Source organism: Notothenia coriiceps, unplaced genomic scaffold, assembly GCF_000735185.1.
Source record: "Notothenia coriiceps isolate Sejong01 unplaced genomic scaffold, NC01 NC01_scaffold00037246, whole genome shotgun sequence".
In the NCBI taxonomy this organism is placed as follows: Eukaryota; Metazoa; Chordata; class Actinopteri; order Perciformes; family Nototheniidae; genus Notothenia; species Notothenia coriiceps.
In genome coordinates, this window is record NW_011369947.1 from 19,928,317 (window position 1) to 19,950,759 (window position 22,443).

The following is a 22,443-nucleotide window of genomic DNA, read 5'->3' on the forward strand; positions in this document are numbered from 1 at the left end:
AAACTTTTATATTAGCACCTGTGAGAAGGTTCGGAAGACACCAACGGTAACAAAAGATAAACCTTTTATATAGACTTCTTAACTTGGTCACTACCTTTCCAGAGGTAAAAAATGTGTTATCTGATCAATGAAAAGTTTAAATGTTGGAGGACGTTCATTCTTTCAGAGTAAAAGTATACATTTCTCAGCAAAAAGTCATACATTTAAAATTAATAATTTTTTTGCAGAAATGAAAAATGTTAATCAAACTGAATGATGTTTCTTTCTCAGTGCATTCAGGGAGCAGTATCTGCAGGGCCTGGTCCGCTGGCTGGACCTGGATGAGTCGGTGATGCCGGTGATGGGGGCTTTCCTATCGGGCCTGGGCTTTGAAGGCTCCGACACCTTCCTCTCCACCTTACAGGCCGAACCTCTGCTGGCTTCTGGGGCCACTCCCATCATACATGTAATTGGCACTTAAATTGAGGAGTCAATGATTTTTAAATGTATTGCAACTTGTTGTAAATTGGATTTAGAATAGGTTGTTGTCTGTAAATGTGTGCCATAGAGCAGATGAGATTTAAATGTATAATTAAACTACAGTAATACTGGGTCAAAGATGTATGCATTTTAAAAATAATAATTACAGTATAAAGAACTGGATGAACAATTGATTTGCTAATTATTATCTACACATCTATAATGAATGTGAATCATGAAACAGTTATTTGATATACAATTATTTTTGATAGTCCTGTTTCTCAACTCATCATGCTAACAGAGCTTTATTTATAACAACATAAATTAAATTGTATTCTATACATTTTTGTCTATATTTCGACATCACATTATAACCAGCTTTTATTTTTTCTTACAGGATCTGGTCTCTTTTTCTGTCAAAGATGGTAAGAATGCTTTGATGAATTAATAGTTGTAATAAATATTACACGGTGCAAACTGATGAAAGTTATGAAAGATATTTGATAACGTTCATGCTCTGTTACGTTCTCAGGCAAGTACGATGCCAGATCGAGGGTTCTCATCCGCCATGTCGGCTCTCTGCTGCGAGTCTTCACAAAGCAGCTGGAGGAGTTTGAGGAAACACTGGGAGAGAAGCTGAGGGAAGGGGGGGAGGAGAGCGAGTAAGTTATGTTTGGATTGAAGGATGTATGATTGTGACAGTTGTTAGGTTTACATGGTGCCTTAGTTAATGTACATGACATTTCATTTAGTGTAATTTCTTCTAAACATAGGCAGACACAGGTGGCTTTTTTTCTATGGGTTTATTGGAATCATCTGTTTTCCAAATTCACAGTGAAAACTAAACATTAACATGCAGTATAAACAAGATAAACATAGGACCATGATTCATAAACAATTGCATGCACTGGATGTGTTACTAAAGTAGATAAAAGTTAAATAAAGTAAAACAAAACAACAATACCTAATTTGCTGCTTGCAGTGAAAAGGTGGAAGTCTTCAGGTTTCCTAATTACCATATTACCATATCAACTTTTTACTGGAGCATTACATTGTCCGTGGCCTAAGTGCAGTCAAAACAGATGAGATTTAATTCTGCGATGAATGATGTGTACACTTAATATAAATTACTCTCAAATACTACTTTATAATATCTTCTGATTTAACTTATATCCAAACTTGGTGTGTTTCAGAGGGTGTAAACAAAACTGTTAGCACATTTATCCAAAATGATACAATGAAATGCTTATGTGGCATAAACAAGCAGTGCACTGTTTTCAAGAGGTCACGTTACCCACTACAACAGTCATTTGACATTTGTATTTATTGAGCCCAATCATTTTTAAACTAATGCAGATGATCTGCTTCCTTCAGGGAGGAGTCCTCTCGGCGGCTGAGAAGAGAAAGAGGGAGAAGGTTACGACGCTACCTCCTGATTGGACTAGCTACTGTGGGCGGAGGAACTGTGATTGGTGATTATTCCTGCCTCAAATGCTTTAAATGGACATCTGAAACAATCAAGTATCTTATGTGGATAACCTAATCCACCATCTATTTGATTATAATAATGCATGTAGATTCCATTTCCATCACCACTCTCTTTCAGGAGTTGTATTTTCCCTCTGTAGACTTTTCTAAAAAAAGGATCCTGGCTTATTTCTTCTGTAATGACTGACTGCCCTCTTTGTGCCTTTGCCAGGTGTGACAGGTGGGCTGGCAGCCCCCTTGGTGGCAGTGGGGGCCGGTGCTGTGCTGTGCTGGGGGCGGGGGGGGCTGCTGCTCTGGGCTCAGCCACTGGCATAGCAATCATGGCCTCTCTGTTTGGAGCAGCGGGAGCTGGATTGACTGGTAAGAGCTTCGTGTGTGCAGGAATAAGTTTGAATTTTGACTGAACTTGGAAAATACACATTTATGGTATTCCCATTTCACATAGTAATAAATGTAATAGGGACAATGCACATTATTAGATATTGGTGTGAGTATACTAGGGTTAGCAAAGAGGCTACATTTCACCTGTAGCCCCTAGACAGATGTTTCTCAGTCTCTTTCTAATCTTCTTCTTCTTGATTTCTGCTTTTATTTCATTTTCATACGTTATTTCTCCAGGCTATAAGATGAATAAGTGTGTCGGGGCGATTGAGGAGTTTGAGTTCCTGCCGCTGCGCTCAGGGAAGCAACTTCACCTGACCATCGCAGTGACAGGTTGGCTCTGCAGTGGCAAATACAGTATGTACATGGCTTCCACTGTCACTATAACCACTTACAATGTCCATTGTTCAGGTTAGGTTGATATGGATAAATACATTTTTTTTTAAATATAATAATAATAGTAATATTTGACCTCTATTAAGAAATAAAAATAACTTAATTTGTAAAGCACTTCATTACTTCAAAGTTCTTGACAAAACAAAAGACGCATTTAAGAAAGCAGGAGCGCAATAAAACACAAAATCACACTAGGAATAGGAATAACATAAAACAGTAGCAATAGAAACAACATAAAAAGTGTTCAAGATAATGCTTTTAACAACTAAAGTAATAAAAAAAAAAGAGTAATCAAATATAAATAACACATAAAACAGCAGCGCTAAAAACAATGGTTATAGTACGCTAAAGAGCACTTTAAACAAATAAAAACAACAAATGATTATGAAAAGGGCAACAGTAGAAACAAGTCTGCAGATATTAATTAAATAAGAGTAGTGAATATATTTGTTCCTCAGGTATATAATCCCCAAAGGTTATAGACCTAAACAGCAAATCCTCATACCAACCCTGGTCTTCAGCCATGACCAGGGACCAGCCAACAGGTCTTATCACCGGACCTCAGGCTACAGGCTGGTACAGAGAAGATTAGCCAGGTAGCTCTGTGCCATAACGAGCAAGGCTTTCAAATTCAAAATGACAATAAAGTAAATACCCACCTCCCATCATTGCTTTTCCCTTGCTCCAACCTTTCCGTTTATACATCCGAGCCCTTTCCCTTGACCTGGCGGTCTATTTACATAGCCATGGCTGGATATCAACACCAGATGTATTTTCTTCCACCAGTAAACCTTTATCCCGCATCAGCTACATTTGACAAAAAAGGGTTTTTGATAAAATATTTAACCTTTACAAATAAGTCGAATATTGAATATGTTCAATATGTTCATTTAGAACTGAAATAGATCCTGAATTTTTTGTAATGTTTTGAAAAGTTTGGATGACAATTTAAATCGAACAGTGTTTTGGCAAAAAACGAGGAAGAATACAAATATCAAGAGAAACTGAAATAATTATTTTTAGCTGGGCCACAGTTCTGCACATACAGTAATGTTCTAAAATATGTTCTATACCAGTGTCCAAGAGATTATGCAAACAAACCACTCAATTTATGCTTTTTACATAAAATGCTGCATCTCTCGTCCCCCGCTATGAAATACAAGCTTAGTATCTCCTTCACTTACAATGGCAAAAAAAAACACTTCACTTAAAGTGCTACTTAGTCGTTTCCTGACATAAAGTCCTGTCTTCCAGGTTCGTTCCAGGCCCCATGGTGCAGCTTGGGGGAGTGCGGGGAGCAGTACTGCCTGGTGTGGGAGTCCCGCTTCCTCAGGGATCTGGGCTCAGCCATGGCCTCTCTGCTGGACGGGCTGGTCAGCATGGTGGCCCAGGAGGCGCTCAAGTACACCGTGCTCTCAGGTAGGAGGACGGGTCGAGCAGGACGCATTTAGACTATTCAGAGGATCTGCGTTTGGAACAGGAGTGTTTGAGCTTGTGGTCATACGTCAATACGTTTTGTTCTCTACTTCACACTTGGAATATGTGCGACAGTGTATTAGAGCCATTGTATATTTAGTCTGGGAAAGAGGGACATAGTCAGAGTTAAAGTCATACATTTAAAATCCCAAAAGGTTGGATGTTCTCTGAGATAACACAATCATCACACCACAGAGGCCGTTGATGACCTAATCAAGTTTTTCTAGCAAATATATGTTATTGTTGTAGCAAGTATCTCAAGGAACATCCAAGGTCTTGTCTCCTAAATTCACAACTTTATTTGCGGAAAGTCCTTTTTTTTTCTCTAGCATAGCACTAATTCTCTGTTGTAAATATGTGATGGCAAACATGAATGCTATTGGTTGCTGTTAAACAGTCCTGGCCAGGGACGTGCACAGACATTTTGGAGGGCGGGTGCTCAAGTGAGAAAAAGGGCACTTCCCATAATCATTTATTAAAAAAAAAAAAAGGATTTTTTTAAATATAGTTGCACATCTCTGACTTACTGGCCAATTTATTTGAATACCCTCACACTCACGTAATTGTTTAATACTCAGCAGAATTCTACAAAATAGTCAGCTAACACAGAGACAATGATCTTATTTAGTATTCACTACGCACAAGAGCAGACAACAAACTAGTTAAATTAATAGTTATCAAATGAGCAGCCAACATACAAAATGATGAAGTTACTGTTTAAGGACATTACTGGCAAAAAGATCGTTTTTTTCATGTACTTGTTATTTTGGTCTATTTTGCTTCCATGTTTTCTTTCACTCTAATGGAAATAAAACTTCCAAGAAACACATAAATGGTGTTCGTTTTACTAGCATGTCTGAATTCATCTATAGATTTAAAGCTAATCTTCATTTAAACATAACATTTCCGGGGAAAATACTGACTTGACGTAAGTGACTATCTGGGGAAGTTGTGAGGTGATATGTTTTTTTTGTTTTATCCTTTTCACCTGCAATGCCTTGGTAACTGCATGCAAATTAGCACATTTGAATTAGCCCTAGTTAACGCCTAATTTGCATATCAATGTGGTGATTGTGATGACGTTATTAGATACACATTTTACTGTGTTCACTTTAAGTGTCTCCCCTTAAAGTGCCTGTGACACGAACCCAACAACTGTTGTGCAATGAAATAGTGGGCTACTAGTAATCTCGAACCGTCAGTTTAAAAAAGAAAAAGCGATACCGTTCCGATAAATATCAATAATTTCGAACATCGCGGGAAAATTCCTTCGACTCATTTTGAGGTTTTGGGGGAAGCCGGAAGTGACGTCAATGCGGGAACGCTTCACTGTGCGGCGAGAGAGCCAACACGGACCAAAGTGTGTTGTCCATGCGTAGAATTGTGAATTACTGAGTTTAGGCACGTTAATAACGTTTTAATGAAGTTGATTACAGTATATTCATATATGTCAGTGCTTTCATGTCAATTCGGCGAACATAAACATACATGATCGTGGGTGAAGATGATGATTAAATTAGGATTACAAATCGGTAGTGAGAGCTGCTGAATTCCTCCCCGTCGATGTGATATAAAAACAAATTGATTATTTTTGTAAACTCAAGTGGATTAAACTCAATTTATTAGTGCTTTCATGTCAATTCGGCGAACATATGATACATTAAAATGATCGTGAGGATGACTGTTTAAAATCTTTTGTTTGAGCCGGTCTGCATTCCCTGATGAGAAAACAAACCTTAGCTTTTTGTAGTTCAGTGGTGAAGTGGGCCGTTGGACGCGGGGTACGCCGTACCCCCACTTATTTGAAGCATGATTTCTTTTTTTATAGTCTATATAGCCTACATCTAAAAATCATTGCGGGTACAAGCGGCCGAGAATGGGTTTCTCTCCGCAGGGTGGCTGGTGTCTCTCCTTAGGGATAAGGTGAGAAGTTTCGGTCATCCGGGGAGGGACTCGGAGTTGAACCGCTCCTCCTTCGCGTCGAAAGGAGCCCGCAGTTGAAGGTGGTTCGGGGCACCTAGTTAGGAATTGCCACCTGGCGCCTTCCCTAAGGGAAGGTGTTCGGCAGGCACGTCAGTGGGAAGAGCCAAGGGTCAGACCTAGAACCAGGATGGAGGGGATTATATCTCTTCGGCTGGCCTGGGAGCGCCTTTGGGGATCCCCAGTCAGAGCTGGTTGATGTGGCCGGGAAAAGAAAGTTGGGGCTCTCTGGCTGGAACTGTTACCTCCGCGACCCGACCGACGGATAAGCCGGGAGAAGATGGATGGATGGATGTGTGAGGGGGCAGAACGTGTGTGTAGGGTGACCAGGTGTGTCCGCACCTGTGGCGGGACTGCACACACAGCATTTTTATTATTTGTCCCGCGTCCGCACACATTGAGATTTGTCCCGCATGTGAGTGATAGTCGCGCAGAAAGGCCGGATCTGTTCGCTGACAGCCGGCAGCCGCGCCACTTTATTATTATATTGTGCTAAACGGGCATCATGTAAATTGGCGCTGACAGGCGACACAGAGGTCCCCAAGGCCCCCCCCCCGTTGACACAGTTCACGAGGGCGCGGTCCATTAGTGTCTTCCGTCCAACCCACCACACCCGTCCACCCCAGTAAACAACATCCCAGCTAACACCACTGGTTGTAGTAGTACACCAAACATGGATAAACGTGTGTGTTTTTTACGCATAATGTTGGGGAAATTAATGGATAAAATGCGCAGCGATTATTATTATTATTGATTATTGTTAAGTGGGTGGGCACATGAATCGGGCAGTATGAACAATAAGTAAATCAGAGCTCGGTATCTCTTCAGCATGTCTGCCGGTAAGTTTATCAGCAGACTGACAACAGTCAACGTAGGACGTCACATTAGGACGTCACCTTCATAGCAAGAAGCAGAATAACAGTGCGACTGCTACCGTAGTACATCATCCAAATAATAATACTTATATAACAACCCCCACTCGGCTCTTAGCTTACTGGGTAGGCCTGAGAACAAAACAAAATAACAGGCCTCTTTTTCTTTTACTTAACTAATGTTAACTCTTTGGGCCCTTCCCTAGGTGCCAAAAACATATCCTGAGCAAACCTCCCTTAGCTTTATTTTGGGTGACGCTTGGTTTTGTCACAACATGGTGTGTTCTGGAACTGGCAATCCTGTGCATTCAAATCTCCCAGTATTTTGCTCACATATCCTTTTGAGACATTTTGACTTTGACCTTCTGTTTTGCTCAAAATCTATACCTAAGAAATATTCTATTTCAACTTCGCCAGGTTTTTCATTTTGAACTTTCAGTGAGCATCCGGGCTTTACACTTTGCAATACACCCTCGTTTCTGGCTGCCTAATAATGAGATCGTCAACCCATATTATTAAGGATTACCTTTTTCGCTGTGCTTTTGCTCGTGATACACACAGTGCATCAGGCCCGGGTTTTGTACAAAAACCATTTTCAGTCCAACATGTATAAACATTAGGCATTCGCAGTTTTGCCTGACGCTTTAAACCAATAAAGAGATGATTTGTGCAACTTGCATAGCTCAACTCTCACCTGTTTTTGACAGGGGGGGGGCTGTTTCTCATAAGCCTTCTTGTTGTGTCATATAATATTTCACAATCAATTGGGTGGCATGTAAATAAGGCTGTTTTAACATCGCATTGGTGTAAGATTAAGACGTTCTCTCGTGCTGCCTTTTTGGCATGAGTAACTCTTACACTTGTCATATCAGCTGTGGGTGAGAATGTCTCATCATAGTCCGATTCCTGGTTTCTGATGTCAGCCTTTAGCTACAAATCGGCGCCTTGTACTATGTCTGACGCCGCATCAGTATGTCACTCCCTTGAGTGCGTAGACCATCCTACCCCCCCACTACCGCGTTTGCCTGGTGGCATTGGTGAGGTTGAAGTCTTCGTTCTCCTTCCAGGTGATTCTCATCTCCTCGTTCATGGCATTTTTCCAGCTGCCTTGATTTGGGTGACCGCTTATGGCGTCGCTGGAAGGGTTTGAGGAATGTCGCATACTGTCTGTAACAAAAATCCATGCATGTTTGCAGTTTGTGCTCCCGTATCGTCAGTCTCAAACTGCCCTGTANTAGTAGCCTACCTTAGTTAACTATATTTGTTAGTGTCTTTTAGCTAATTAGCTGTAAACTCGAGGCACTGGCAGTTAAGTAATTTGTTCATCACCACTCACCTTCAAAATATACCAAGAAAAGCCGGCATAACATGGCACAGTAAAGTGGGAGCTGCTGCTACCTGTCTGTCTGAAGGGACTGCCGATGACTGGAGGGAGGGTAGAGAGAGCATCGGAACTTCACAGTATAATCTCCCGACCTTATATTTTAATTTTGTATTCAATCAATATATTTTTGGAAAGGGCAACTGTGCGCAAACAGCACTAGATATATATTCATTTATAAAAAAAAAAAAAGTGCACTTTCTCTCGAGGAAGAAAAAGGGCAGGGGCTCAAGCCCACTTTGATGTCTATGTGTGCACGTGCCTGAATAGATACATTGAATTAATGAAATACTCATGATAGAGGATTCTTTTAAATACATCTGGGCACTTTATTATACGTTGCCCACTGCAAAGGAAGTCATCTTTTATATCCACCATCAGTCTTTATTTCATCTAATTTGTTCCTGCCTCTTGTTATCATTGTTTATTTCAGTCTGACCTTGTCCTTGTTGAACGTTGTCTGAGGGCTCTGATGTATGTCAACCACTGCCTTTACCCAGTCCTCTCACGACAACTCTAGCGCTGTGATGACATTGCAGGAGGTGCACCCCAATTCATTTCTCACGTTGTTATCCCTCCCTGACCTCCCTTTGATACCTGCTTCTTCTTTATGAGTCAGCACAATGTGAGGTTATACTAGTCCGTCTTAGTTAAGCTTACAGCTATTCTACGGATGTGCACGATTGTTGAAAATGAATCTAAAATGAATTGATCTATCCCAAAAACTAATAATATTATGAACGATGGGGTATACAGTAGAATGCATTTTGCAGAAATGGTTTTAATACAGGCCATTTTAAGTAAACCTGAGGTGGGATACATCATGTTATGTTCAGTGAAGGAAAAACCCTATAAACCTGTCTTAAGGTTGCTTCTCTCTAATCCCACCCATTTGACCCCAGTACTCCCCCTGCCTGCCATTCTTCTATACAGGACTGTCTCAGAAAATTAGAATATTGTGATAAAGTTCTTTATTTTCTGTAATGCAATTAAAAAAACAAAAATGTCATACATTCTGGATTCATTACAAATCAACTGAAATATTGCAAGCCTTTTATTATTTTAATATTGCTGATTATGGCATACAGCTTAAGAAAACTCAAATATCCTATCTCTAAATATTAGAATATCATGAAAAAGTATACTAGTAGGGTGTTCAACGAATCACTTGAATCGTCTAATTAACTCGAAACACCTGCAAGGGTTTCCTGAGCCTTGAAAAACACTCAGCTTGGTTCAGTAAACTAAATCACAAGTATGGGGAAGACTGCTGATCTGACTGCTGTCCAGAGGACCGTCATTGACACCCTCCATCAGGAGGGTAAGACACAAAAAGAAATTTCTCAAAGAGCAAGCTGTTCACAGAGTGCAGTTTCAAAGCACATCCACAAAAAGTCTGTTGGAAGGGGGAAATGTGGCAGGAAACGCTGCACAACCAAGACAGATGACCGCAGCCTTAACAGCATTGTGAAGAAGAGTCGCTTCCAGAATTTGGGGGAGCTTCAAAGACAGTGGACTGAAGCTGGAGTCCAGGTATCAAAAGTCACTGTTCACAGACGTGTCCGGGAAATGGGCTACAATAGCCGTATTCCCATGGTCAAGCCACTTCTGAACTCAAGACAACGGAAGAGGCGTCTGACTTGGGCTAAGGAAAAGAAGCACTGGACAGTTGCACAGTGGTCCAAAGTCCTCTTTTCAGACGAAAGCAAGTTTTGTATTTCATTTGGAAGTCAAGGCGCCAGAGTCTGGAGAAAGGCTGGAGAGGAGCAAAATCCAAGTTGCTTGAAATCCAGTGTGAAGTTCCCACAGTCAGCGATGGTTTGGGGAGCCATGTCAGCTGCTNACCCATAATTTGGCGGGAGTTGAAGAATCTCCGACAAGATCCAGGAAATTGTCAACATTGAAGGGCAGATTAATGGTAATCAAAGTACAAATATCCAAAATCAGTTCAGTAACAGTTTTCAAGGGGACAATATTTACTCAAATTGATGGGTTTGGATGATGGGCCAAAATCGTGTCACAGGCACTTTAAGTACAGTACATTAGCCTGTATGACCATGATACATAGCCTCAGCTAAACCTTGAGCTAACTTATCCATTAGCTAGAAGCCTACCTTAGTTAACTATATTTATTATTGTCTTTTAGCTAATTACCACTCACCTTCAAAATAAGCCAAGAAAAGCCGGCATAACATTGGACAGTAAAGTGGGAGGTGCTGCTACCTGTCTGTCTGAAGTGACTGCCGATGTCCGCACCGCTGTGCAGGAGACGTGGAGGGAGGGAGGGAGAACTACAGAACTTCACAGTCTAATCTCCTGACCTGATATTTTGTATTCAATCAATATATTTTTAGAAAGGGAAACTGTGCGCAAACAGCAGTAGATATATATTCATTTATACACATTTTAAAAAAGGGGGGAAAAAGGGCACTTTCTCTGGAGGAAGAAAAAGGGCAGGGGCTCAAGCCCACTTTGATGTCTATGTGTGCACGTGCCTAGTCCTGGCTATCTTATCTAGCCATTGTTCTTGTATTGACCCTTGCTTGTTACTGTGTGTCCAGGCATTGTGGCGGCTCTGACGTGGCCGGCGTCTCTGCTGGCAGCGGCCAGCGTCATCGACCACCCCTGGTGTGTTTGTCTGAACCGCTCGGCAGAGGTGGGGAAACACCTGGCGCAGGTTCTGAGGAGCAGACAGCAGGTATCACAGTACTCTTAAACTCTGTTTGGACACTTCTTACCATAATGCACCACAGTATTGTGTCAGCTGTCACTATATAAGTGTTATACGTGTTCACATTATAATTGTACTAGCTCATATTCAACCATGATGTTGGTTGTTCTTTTGATTGACTAGAATACTAGAAAAAAAGAAAACTTGAAATGTGATATGCTATATGAAATGCTATAGTTATTAACCTGAAATAGGACTTTATGCTCAGAATAATGCCTCTGTTCAGTAAAACGAAAGCAGAAAGCAGCGGACGAAAGCTACTTCAATATTGTTCGTCTCTCTTCTGTTCTGTATTTGAAGGGGAAGCGGCCTGTCAGCCTGATAGGCTTCAGTCTCGGGGCCAGAGTTATCTACTACTGTCTGCAGGAGCTTGCCAATGACCAAGGTATAAACAACATTCTGTGCATAATCCATATTTTCATTATCCATTGAAAATAGATACACATCCACATTTCCTTGCACTAACTGTCTACCAAGTTGTTCTTAAAAACAATGTTATCCTTCTTTTGTGTTCAAGCAGAGTATCATTTTTGTTAATTTACAGAAGAACAGCATTAACAAATAAATACAAGATTAAATCAGAAATAAACAGACTTCAGAAAGGAATACATACGAGAAAAACACACCAAAAATGTACATATATTTCCTTATTGCTTTACTTTAAAAATAATACCACAAATAATAATATAAAATGTATTTTCCACCGTGCCTTGTGGACCCCTATGATTTTGAGCATTTAAAAAGAACAAGACCATTTTATTTTACTAATATCATGGGCTATCTAGTTTCTAAATTAGATTTTAAAACCGTTGTTCATCTGCTCCTTTTTTACAACTGAATTCCTCTAATTGTGTTAATGTATGCACCATTATACACCAAAGAAAATTCCTTGATGTATGAAACTACTACTATAAACCTGATTCTTTTGAAACATCTACTTTTTGCCTACGGGGTCTGTCCTAAATCTACACATTTAAATGTGATTGTGCCTTGTGTCATCAAACCATAATTTATATAATTATATAATAATTTAGTTTTTCTCTTTTTCTGTGTTCCGACAGACCAGTTAAGCCCTGTGTTGTGTTTCCTCAGGAAGTGAAGGAGTAGTGGAGGATGTAGTCCTCTTGGGGGCTCCTGTGGACGGCTCTGAAAAGGCCTGGGAGAGAATCACGAGGGTCGTAGCTGGAAGAATAGTGAACGGCTACTGCAGGTAATTTAAAAAAAAAAGCTCTATCTTTCAGCAATCATGTAGTAAAATGTCTCACATTTTACAGTAAAAGCTTCCAGTTGCTTCGTAGTGTTGGTCAAGTATATATATATACTCGTCAAGTATATTTAAGATTCAGAAACGACAGTCTTTGTGATTTTAGTATTTCATGAATAAATGACATTCTGGACAATCCGCCTTTCAGAGGGGACTGGCTCCTGGGGTTCCTGTACCGAAGTTCATCTGCACAACTGTCTGTTGCCGGGCTACAGCCAATCAATATCAAGGATCGGCGCATAATTAATGTGGATCTTTCCTCCATGGTGAGTCAGAGCTTATATTGAAATGAGGCTCCACTAAATTAATACTTTTTTGAAGTACATCTCAAGGTGTTCCCCTTAAAAAAAACAATAATCAAACTTGAAAATGTAATAAGACACAAGGGCTCCATAACCATTTCTAGTGGTGAAATATTATTATATTAAATTACACTTGAAGTATTATGAATTGTATATTATTTAGCACTTCAAAAGAGACAGTAAGAAGAAAAGAAAGGAATAAAATAAGGCCCCTGCTGGTTTTTTCAGTTTCAGTTTTCAGTTTGCTTTACAAAACATCTGAGGTTCAACCTCTAATTAACCAAACATTTGAAAAAGTGTGGTAAAAAGATGCTTGACAAATCTGAATACAACATTTCCCTTGGTAAAGGCGTGTCACCATAAACACATTATCGACTTATTTTATGATATATGGACGTGACATCCATAATTTCCACTGCCCTGAAATTGCATGTTGTGCTAACATTTTTCTATAGGTAATAAATTCACCAAGCTTTTAGTCAATTTGATGCCGGAATAAACAGCAGGTGTTTCCTTAGCATTACAAGACTTGGGCTTTGCACAGACTTTTGTAAAGGGAGCCCAAAGCTGTGGTTTTATTTATTCTTAAATTGTTCAGGATATGTTAAAAAAAATGTCACATTCCAATTCAAGGGTTCAAATTAATATTCATAAGAATTAGAAGTGAATTGCTCTTTTATACTGTCATTATATAATTGGGATCAAATGGTCCTAAACTTATAGTTTTTATTTCTATAATATACAATTCAATAAAATAAATTATGAGCAATAAGAAAAAAATGAAATGTACACTATAATTTACAAAGAAATAGAGTGGTGCAGGAATGAGTCCTAAAACCCGGAAATTCGTATTTTTAACATGATGTTGATTAAATGTCTTGAAAGAAATCTGCAGTTAACACAAGCTTAAAATAAGTCGGACACTCGTGAAGGTCTGACGCATCTGAGTCAGAAAAACAAGTGACTTAATTAGACTACTAATGGCGCATTTCCGCTAGCGCGGTTTAAACGTGCCGTGCGCGGCCCGTTTTTGGTTCATTTCATTTCAAACCTTTATTTATCCAGGTGTATCCCTTGAGATCATTGATCTCTTTTTCAAGGGAGACCTGCAATGGAAATGCGCCATAAATGTCAGCACACAAACATTAGCCACCTTTAGCTTAGGTTCTAATGTGCAGCCATGCAACCCTGATATAGTTTGCTAATAGTCTAACTTTAGCTATTTACTTAATCTACTGTTTGAAGTAACCCACATTTACATTTCTGAAGCTTTTATGTGTCTTCAAAACAAACATTGTTGACGTAAAAAGACTACAATACGTCATTACAACCCACTCTCACGGCATTTCGTGTTATAGTCACGATATTAATGTAATCTATTGATTCGTGTTCACCAACACGATTTTCGCACTTTTTTCGTGTCACACAGAACGATTTTGAAAGCAATGTATTTCTATTGGTAGTATGTTTCGTGCCTGCACCACGTCTTTTTGTCAGGTCGGGTCTTGGAATACCGGAAGCTGTGTAGTTCATATAAACATTTTCTTACTCAATATCTTACCCTAAGCCTAACCCTATCCCTTTTATTTTAAATTGTATAATGTCTGGGTTTTGTTGCCCTCCGCAAGGAAAATAAATGGGGCAAAGAGCCTCAGAATACTGAAATCTGTATTTTTTGTCATCTTTTTTTCCTTCTAATTTGTTATTATTTGGTGCGGGCACGAAACATACTACCAATAGAAATACATTGCTTCTAAAATCGTTCTGTGTTAGAATACTGAAATCTATATTTTTTTGTATCTGTTTTTCCTTCTAATTTGTTATTATTTACATTGCTTTTAAAATCGTTCTGTGTGACATGAAAAAAATGGCGAAATCGTGTTGGTGTACACGAATCAATAGATACATTTTGTGACTATAACACGAAATGCCGTGACTGTGAGACTGTGTTGGTCATTAGACAAACATTAGCCACCTTTAGCTTAGCAGTGTTTATGTGAAGCCAGGGGACTGTGATGTTCCTCGTTTATAGCCAAACGTTAGCTTTTTACTTCTGGCGACTGAATTTACGCTTAATCATCATAAAGTGGTGTTAATATGAGAAGATTATTCTGCTGAAACAAACATGTAAGAACTTTTTTTCCGCAATACCTAAAAATAATTCCAGCGTTTTTTGTTTAGGGAGCCCTTGCGATGCTTATTTCAGAGTTAACTTCCAAAAAGACGTCATCACTGCACCACTTTATATTGTCCTCCTTTTAGTCAGAGACAGTAACACCATGTTCCTTCTTCCCAGGTGAAAGGCCACTTGGACTACATGCGTCATATGGACACCATCTTAGTGGCGGTAGGAGTTCCCACCAAAGAAGTGCCTGGCGCCTCCTTTGCTCTTCCTCAGTCTGTAATAATTACAAACGGGACAGTGGTAATCCCTGACCAAACCCTTGATACAAAGACAAAAGACAAACAAGCTGAAGAGACCTGTGCAGGAAAAAGTGGAGACGTGACAGAGGAACTGGGTGACGGGTGGGATATCCCTGATATTTCAGACCTGCTGGACTCATTAAATGAAACGGAATCAGACAGGAACAATTCACCGCTTACCTCAGAGGAAAATGCAATTGAGGGCGACAAAGGCTCTGCTCTCAATGCCCCTTTGGACAACGCGGAGGATAATGAACATGTGTCATGGAGCTGGGATGATACACACTGGACTACAGAGCACACACACAAACAAAGGCCGCCAGACTTGTAAAGAGCATGTTTGTGGACCGGCTGCTTCCTTGTAAAAATCTCGTCTTCTCAAGTTGTTTTTTTCAGCATCAAAGCTTTGTTGGAGAAAATATTCATCCCATTCTCAACACACTGACATGCCAAGAATGGCTAGAGTCAATGCACGCATATGGAAGGCTTGAGTGAAAACCCCCTTTGTTAAACTTTAAGTAAAAAATGTTGGACTTACTATTAGTTTAATAACATTTTTTTTTTATGAAGTACATTTTATACAAGCTGTTAATAGTGACATAATTTATTTCTATCTGACTGTGAGATCAAATACTTGTTCTGTGTTTTCGCAGGTTTTTTTTTTAGAGAATGCTACAAAATAGGTGATACCTCTATTCCTCTCGTCTATCTAATTATCATCTGTGTCCCGGTTGCTATGGATATTATCACAGTAATTTAATTTCCATAAGGCGGTGAGTAATTCAGTGAATGTGTATTCTTCAAGCCTTTTTTTTCTCTTTGTTCTACCCTTGCCAATGTGAAGTGCTCCTTTCCATAGAGCCTCAGGATTGTATATACTTGGCACTGATCTTACTGGAAAATATTCCCTGCATTTTAATTTAATTTTTCGAAATGCACCTGCATCAATTTCTTCAACCATATTTCATTGAACTAGTAAATTTGTCTAGATATTTTTCTGTGAAAATAAAAAAATGATCTTATTTCTTCCTAAGTCTTTTAACTCACACTTTGAGTCTCTCCTGCCACAAAATATTAGCATTCACATATTTGCTATTCAGTCCAGGGTGTCCACCTGATTGGGCAGAAGCAGAGGCAGCTCGATGCCAGCGTGCTCAGCATCCAGCAGGTTGACGGCATCAGTGGCGGTGGCGGGGGGGATCGTGGGGTCAGAGGGCAGAGGGGAGGGCGGGTCGCTGGCGATCATGGGCTCTCCTGAGTTGCGGAGAGACAGGGAGAGCGCTGGCGAGGGTCTTCGGGGCGACTGAGAGGAACAGCAGGGCAGCAGCCTCCCCAGAGCCCGCTTGAAGTCTCTCATGAAGAGCGGGTAGATGATGGGGTTCATCGTGCTGTTGCAGTAACCCAGCCAGGTGATGGCGTCGAAAAGCGCCAGGGGGACACACTCACACACTGCCTGATGAAGAGATAAATACAGGAATAAATCGGAAGATTAAGAAATTGGGTAGAGAAATAAATAAATAACAATACTAACCAACAAAAGTGTATTGCTTAAAAGGCAATAAATTATAAATAATCAAATGTGCATAGTGGACTAAGTTAGGACTTTTGTTGTTGTTGTTCTGTTCAGATTTTGTGTAAAGCATTAGGAAAAGCTTATAAAAAATCTTAAGTATTATTTATTTTTTATACCCTTTTTTATTTATTTACTTTCTTTGGCGCAGAGAAATCATCAAAAAGCATGCTACAGTAAATAGAGAAAAGGCAGCTCTGAAATAAATATATTTTAAATATTTTATTTATTCAATTTTCCTTGTGCATTTTGACCCGATAGGAAACTCGAAGAGCCAAAATCATCAAGAAGAACACAGATTTTTCTCCTGCTAATCACATGTGCAGTCAATCATTCCTCTTCTTGATAAACATCTAATTTTCCTTGAGTAGAACTTGTAAATACATTTGCTTCTGCCTGGGAAAAAACACTGATCTTGGACATTGCAACTAGATTTAGAGAAGGACAGTGAAGGAGGAGACAGCTGTTAGAGGAGAGCTTCCAATACTATCAAGATGAGACGGGGAGGCGGTGGGAATAGGACGGAAAGGAGGGGTGTGTTTCACACACCACATTGAGTGTGAAAAGGAAGGAGAGCGCAGACACAGTCAAGTCTCTGTGCTCTATGTTATGCAGGGGATAAGCGAGAGGGCACAGATGGGAAATCCAAATGACTGGATCATTGAAAGCTTGAAAAACAGGACAAGTGTCATTACCAATTTAGATTAAGCTGTTTTTCGACATTGATTTCATCCCGCCGTCGTTTTTCAATGGCCTCCAATGTTTGTCCGCTGACTAATGAGTGAATCTAATCAAAATCAACAACTTAAAAATAAATGGTGCTGTGCTGTTTTTTTATCTGGGTTTGGGAATGACTCAGCTGCACGAAGCTGAAATGCCAATCTATTTCCTTGTTGGATTGCTTGGCAAGGCTATGACGCCAATACAAAAATAGTCTGGTATCCAAGTGTGTTTTCTTCTCGTTCATCTTTCTTTTGCATTTGTTTCACACCGTTGTGGTGCCACCACACATACATTTGTGAAAGCTTACAAAAGAAACACTAAATGAATATGTAGAATAGAACAGCTATTCCAGGAAAAGCTAAACAAACTCCAGATTATTTAAATAGCGATTGTGGAATATCTTTATAATGAAGATTGAACACTTGTCTGTGCACTAGGTGAAGGCTATTCATTCACCACTTCCAAGTAATCTGATCGTGTATCTTACATTGCCGCCAACTTCCTGTTACCAGTGTATTTTTCATATTTACTGACTGAATTTCTGTGTCATATCTGAGGTAGAGTTGGTGTCTGGATCTTCGACTGACCTGTGCCATGTTGGTGATGAAAAATGGAAGCCAAGCGCTGAAGAAGAGTCCAAGAAGAACTCCCAGTGTCAGACTCGCCTTCAGTGCCCTCCGACCCTGCCTGTGGGCCAGACGCCGCTCGCTGTTCACTGATGGCTGTGGACAGAAAATCCAAAAAACATGTTTTTCCTCTTACCTATAGTGATACTTATCGATCTGGATTGTTTTGTTTAAGCAGTGGAGTGTTGAAAATACCCGTAGTAGACATGTCTGTCTTCTCTCTTATATAATGGAACTAGATGGCACTCGGCTTGTTATGTTGTAGAAAAAATATTCTATTGAAAACTAAACAGTAATGCCACTTTCCAGAAATCCTGACCCAGTTACTGAAGTTAATTCGCAGTGCTTTTTGTGAGCAGTTTGATGTAAGAACGATTTGCTTTTCTACCAAACTACACCCTCCAACCGTATCACTGTGCGGAAGGAAGCAAGAGGCTTCTGCTCAAGTTAGAGTTACATTTAGCAGTTCGTCAGAAAGGAGAGCCCTGTCTGGCTCTGTCGGGATTGGTCAAACGCTTAAAGATGCCCCTTAGCCTTTCACGTACAATGATTTGGTGGGCTAGCCTATAGAAGTTTTATAAGTAAACAAAGGAGTCCTTTCGAGGTGTTTCAGGCAGGGGGGAGTGTGTGGGTGAGAAACTCCCTCTGGTGTGAACTTTGGGATTTTAGCCTTTGCAGACTAATTACATTGACACAAACCTATATAACACTACAGGAAAGGGAAAACCACAAAAAGCACACTAGGGCCCATTTAAAGTTTGAGTGGACATTGGAAATACCAAAAGATACCAAATATGTCAGGCCTAATCTTTGGGGAAACATGTAGCCTATAACATAATGCACGACATGTCTAGAATATAAATGTCCTATTGATGGAATGGTGCACTACAAAAGCTTTGAAAACCCGTCTTTAATGAAGATTTGTAAAGCCTGATACAGAATATTTTTAATGAACGAAAGAATGATTTGATTGGGAAAAATCCGGATGCTAAAAGTCAAGGTGTCAAAATGAATCTGAGGATATGAGAACTTGTATGTGTGTGTGTGTATGTTTTGTATGCAGGCAAATGTGACAGACTGTGTGGCTGTGATCCTTGCAGACGGGGGCAGCACATCTGACACACCGTCTGTACTTTTCTTTCCAAGACTTTGGCACCGGTTTGACACCACTTCCCTTTCACCGGATTTATTTTCATCCTTTTAATAAAGGAAGAGAAAAAAAGCCTTTTTTATCTCTTCGACATTGACTTACGTTGAACGTATCTCTTCTGATACTTTTTACAGCCTGACAAAGATGAATAGGTTAGGATATTTGCCATTTCAATTGACTCATTTATTACTAAATAGCTTCTTTGTATTGACAGTTAACCTCAACCATGTTAAACACAATGTAGTTTGTACGAAACACACAAAAGGTTTTGGCCAAGTCATTCTTAATTTCAGATATACTTTCAAATGATTCCCAGGTCATTTTTAAATCAAGCACATCTGGAAAGTCAAGTGCGTCTACACTAATAATTTAGGTCTCGAAGAGAGTAAAAGGCAAAGGGCTGGCAAAGAACAGCTTTCAAAGAGCGTCCCTGAAGTGTTTTCTTCCACATTTGAAGCATGCATAATCATAACATTTCCAGGTTTATAATTGCTGCACTTAGATGATATTGAACCAAGCAGTGGATTTCATCAGTATAATTGGCATTTTAAAGAAATGGCATGGATATTATGTCAAACCTTAAATGTCAAGGAAAAGACAAGATTGAGAAGAGTTGGAGAACCGAAATTTGCCTATTATCTTTGTGCCATCTGCTCCTCACAGAATACACCTTTTCATCTCCTACTCTCATCACGGACTGCTTAAAGGCCAGTCTACTATTGTTTGTCATGTTCTTTTGATGAAGCAGGAGGCAGTAATCTGGAAGGCGATGATGATCAACAGGTACTTAAGTTTTCTCAGAGAGTGTTGAGGATTGTATTCATTGTTCTGGTCACACACTAATCACTGCCCTGGCTGGTTTGTTTAACTGTTTGGTATCTCGTTTTTCTTACCGGTACATTTTGTGACACTGGAGGTTCCTGGTGACTGCAGTCATCCCCGTCTTGCTGAGCGTTCCCTCCATCAACCCCAGGGGAATGAGGCCTGAAAGGTTCCCCTAGAGAAGGATGCGGATGCGGCGGGTGGCTCAATGCGGCAACCCTCTTTGCCTGCCTCCGTGCTGCTAGAAGGATCCGACAGTAAGTGAAGCAAATGGCACTGGAGGGCAAAAAGAAGGTGAGTACAGACCCCACAAAGGCAAAGGGCAGGGTGACCTGCAGGCGGCACTGGAAGGAAAGGCCTCCAGACGGTGACGGTTGAAAGTAGGATGAAGGGTACAAGGTGTCAGAGTAAGAACTCATGTTACTACCGCTGACCCCAGGAGCTGGCAAGTGTCCGCTCCCATGGCCCAAGCTGTGCCATTTCATCTCAATGGGCAGGAAGGAGGCCAACGCCGCCAACCCCCATGCAGCTCCTACTAAGAGCAAGGCCCGAGGTGGGGTCATCCTCTGCTTGTAGCGCAGTGGCGAGATGATGAAGATGTAGCGATCCAGGCTGATCACGCAAAGGTTGAGGATGGATGCGCTGCAGCACATGACGTCAAAGCAGAGCCAAATCGGGCAAAAGGCAGGCCAGAGCACCCAGGAACCGCACAGGACGTTCAGCATGGCGGGGGGCATGACCACCAGTGCCACCATGAGGTCGGACAGGAACAGAGAAACAAGGAAGCAGTTCGAGGTGCAACGCAAAGAGCGATGGGCGAACACCACTGCGATCAGCAAAATGTTACCGCAGATGGTCATGAGGATGATGACGGTCAGCATGAAGGCCAACAACCAGGGGCCGCTGCCGGTGATGTTCCAAGCACTGGTGGTGGTAACGCTGCTGTTGTAGTGAGAGTCAGCCATGGTAAGGGTTGGCAATGAACTAACTCCTGGAAGTTCCCTTTCAGGTGCCACTATATGCCACGAACCTTAACCAGTTTTCCTTTGCGTCAAAAGGTACATTCTTGAAGAAAGAGAAGCCATTGAGGTTTTGTGTTGAGATGCCGTCAAACCATTTCCTTGTCCATTGGTAAATATCTCCATCTCTGTTTGCCAGGAATACATCCAGGGGCCGTGGGCTTACTTCCACTGCCACTAGTATCACAGTTTCACTTATCTCTCCATCCTGGCCAGCATGTCCCTGCCTCATCCACAGCTAAGAGGCAGAATGAGCCATTCGATGGCTTACAGAGGGTTTCGAAGCAGCATGTCACACTGATGACAGGCATTGGAGGAGGGCACACAGAGAGATAAGGCATAAGAGAGCTGTGCCGGTGAGAGGAATTATTGAAGACGAAAAGAGCAAGGACCAATTCTCAGAATGACATCCTCGCCTATAGAAGTGGGATTGTAAAGCCTCCGCAAGACCTTCGCTAAGCCGGAGCTCTGCTGCCTTTCACAAGTCCTTTTATTCTTGGAAACAGCCTGGTGGGAGCGGGAACAGAGACAAAACTGTGCAGCGGTCATTTGCCAGCCAGGCTCTGTTCATAAGTGCTCTACAGGTATCATAGTCCTTGTACCGCTTCCTTTATATTCCTCGCTCCAGATAATCCCTGTGTCGGCCACTCCAGCGCGCCTGCCAGCCTGAGCGCACAGCTTTTGAGAAGGAGCGTGTCAAAGCATGAAGCTGTTAATGCATAACCATGCACATCACAGCCAAGACATGATCATTATTAAGCATAGGAATTGGTGTGTAGTGGGTCTTTTTTCCATGTTTGGTAATGGTGTTTTTGTCTTCTAAGGTACAACTAACATGACATCTTTGTCAGGCTTTACTGATGGCTTATTTCTACAAAGGTAGAATTTCTCTGAAATGTTACATTCTTACTGCTTTTGTTTTAATTGATACAATTTATAGACATATTAAGTGTAGACTACTCCATTTGAACACATATTTTAACTAATAGATATCCCCACTAAACTTCCCAAATTGATTATTAAGACAATTACTCTGAGTATTGGAAGTTTTCTGAAATGTTATGATTAAATATGAAAATGAGGCTTTACCTTAAAATGTGCCAATTTGCATACATTACCGGGCCAGACATGTGAAAATAGAATGCAGCCAGGTTCAACATTGATTCACTTTGTTCACATATAACATTCTAAGATTGTTTTAATGACTTTTTGGATCAATTGATGAATCAGAAAATACTGTCAAGTTTGCCATGTTTTTAGGAATAACATTTTCTATAAGTCAGATGTTTTTACATGTAGTGTCTCATTTTAATAATTCACAAGATTGAATCACAATTAGGCTTTTTAGCACTACCGTCCTTGCCAATGTCAAATACTTA

General features: G+C 40.6%; 2 protein-coding genes across 2 annotated transcripts in view; one reads left to right on the forward strand and one right to left on the reverse strand.

Moving 5' to 3' along the window:
* Window positions 1-15,692, forward strand: part of tmco4 (transmembrane and coiled-coil domains 4) — a 19,647-nt gene extending 3,955 nt beyond the window's left edge. The window contains 13 exon segments of the mRNA XM_010795148.1: window positions 271-445; window positions 857-884; window positions 992-1,121; window positions 1,834-1,931; window positions 2,159-2,202; window positions 2,205-2,307; window positions 2,566-2,685; window positions 3,979-4,143; window positions 10,995-11,131; window positions 11,465-11,549; window positions 12,257-12,374; window positions 12,577-12,694; window positions 15,027-15,692. Coding sequence (XP_010793450.1) covers window positions 271-445; window positions 857-884; window positions 992-1,121; window positions 1,834-1,931; window positions 2,159-2,202; window positions 2,205-2,307; window positions 2,566-2,685; window positions 3,979-4,143; window positions 10,995-11,131; window positions 11,465-11,549; window positions 12,257-12,374; window positions 12,577-12,694; window positions 15,027-15,485 — 1,780 coding nt within the window. The 3' untranslated portion in view covers window positions 15,486-15,692.
* Window positions 15,693-16,098: 406 nt separating this feature from the next.
* On the reverse strand, window positions 16,099-21,161 carry htr6 (5-hydroxytryptamine (serotonin) receptor 6). The gene is made up of 3 exons (XM_010795149.1): window positions 20,117-21,161; window positions 18,035-18,169; window positions 16,099-16,607 (listed from the first exon to the last, which is right to left on the reverse strand). The coding sequence occupies exons 1-3, from the start codon at window positions 21,008-21,010 to the stop codon at window positions 16,251-16,253; spliced, it is 1,386 nt and encodes a 461-aa protein (XP_010793451.1). The 5' UTR covers window positions 21,011-21,161; the 3' UTR covers window positions 16,099-16,250.
* Window positions 21,162-22,443: the final 1,282 nt, after the last annotated feature.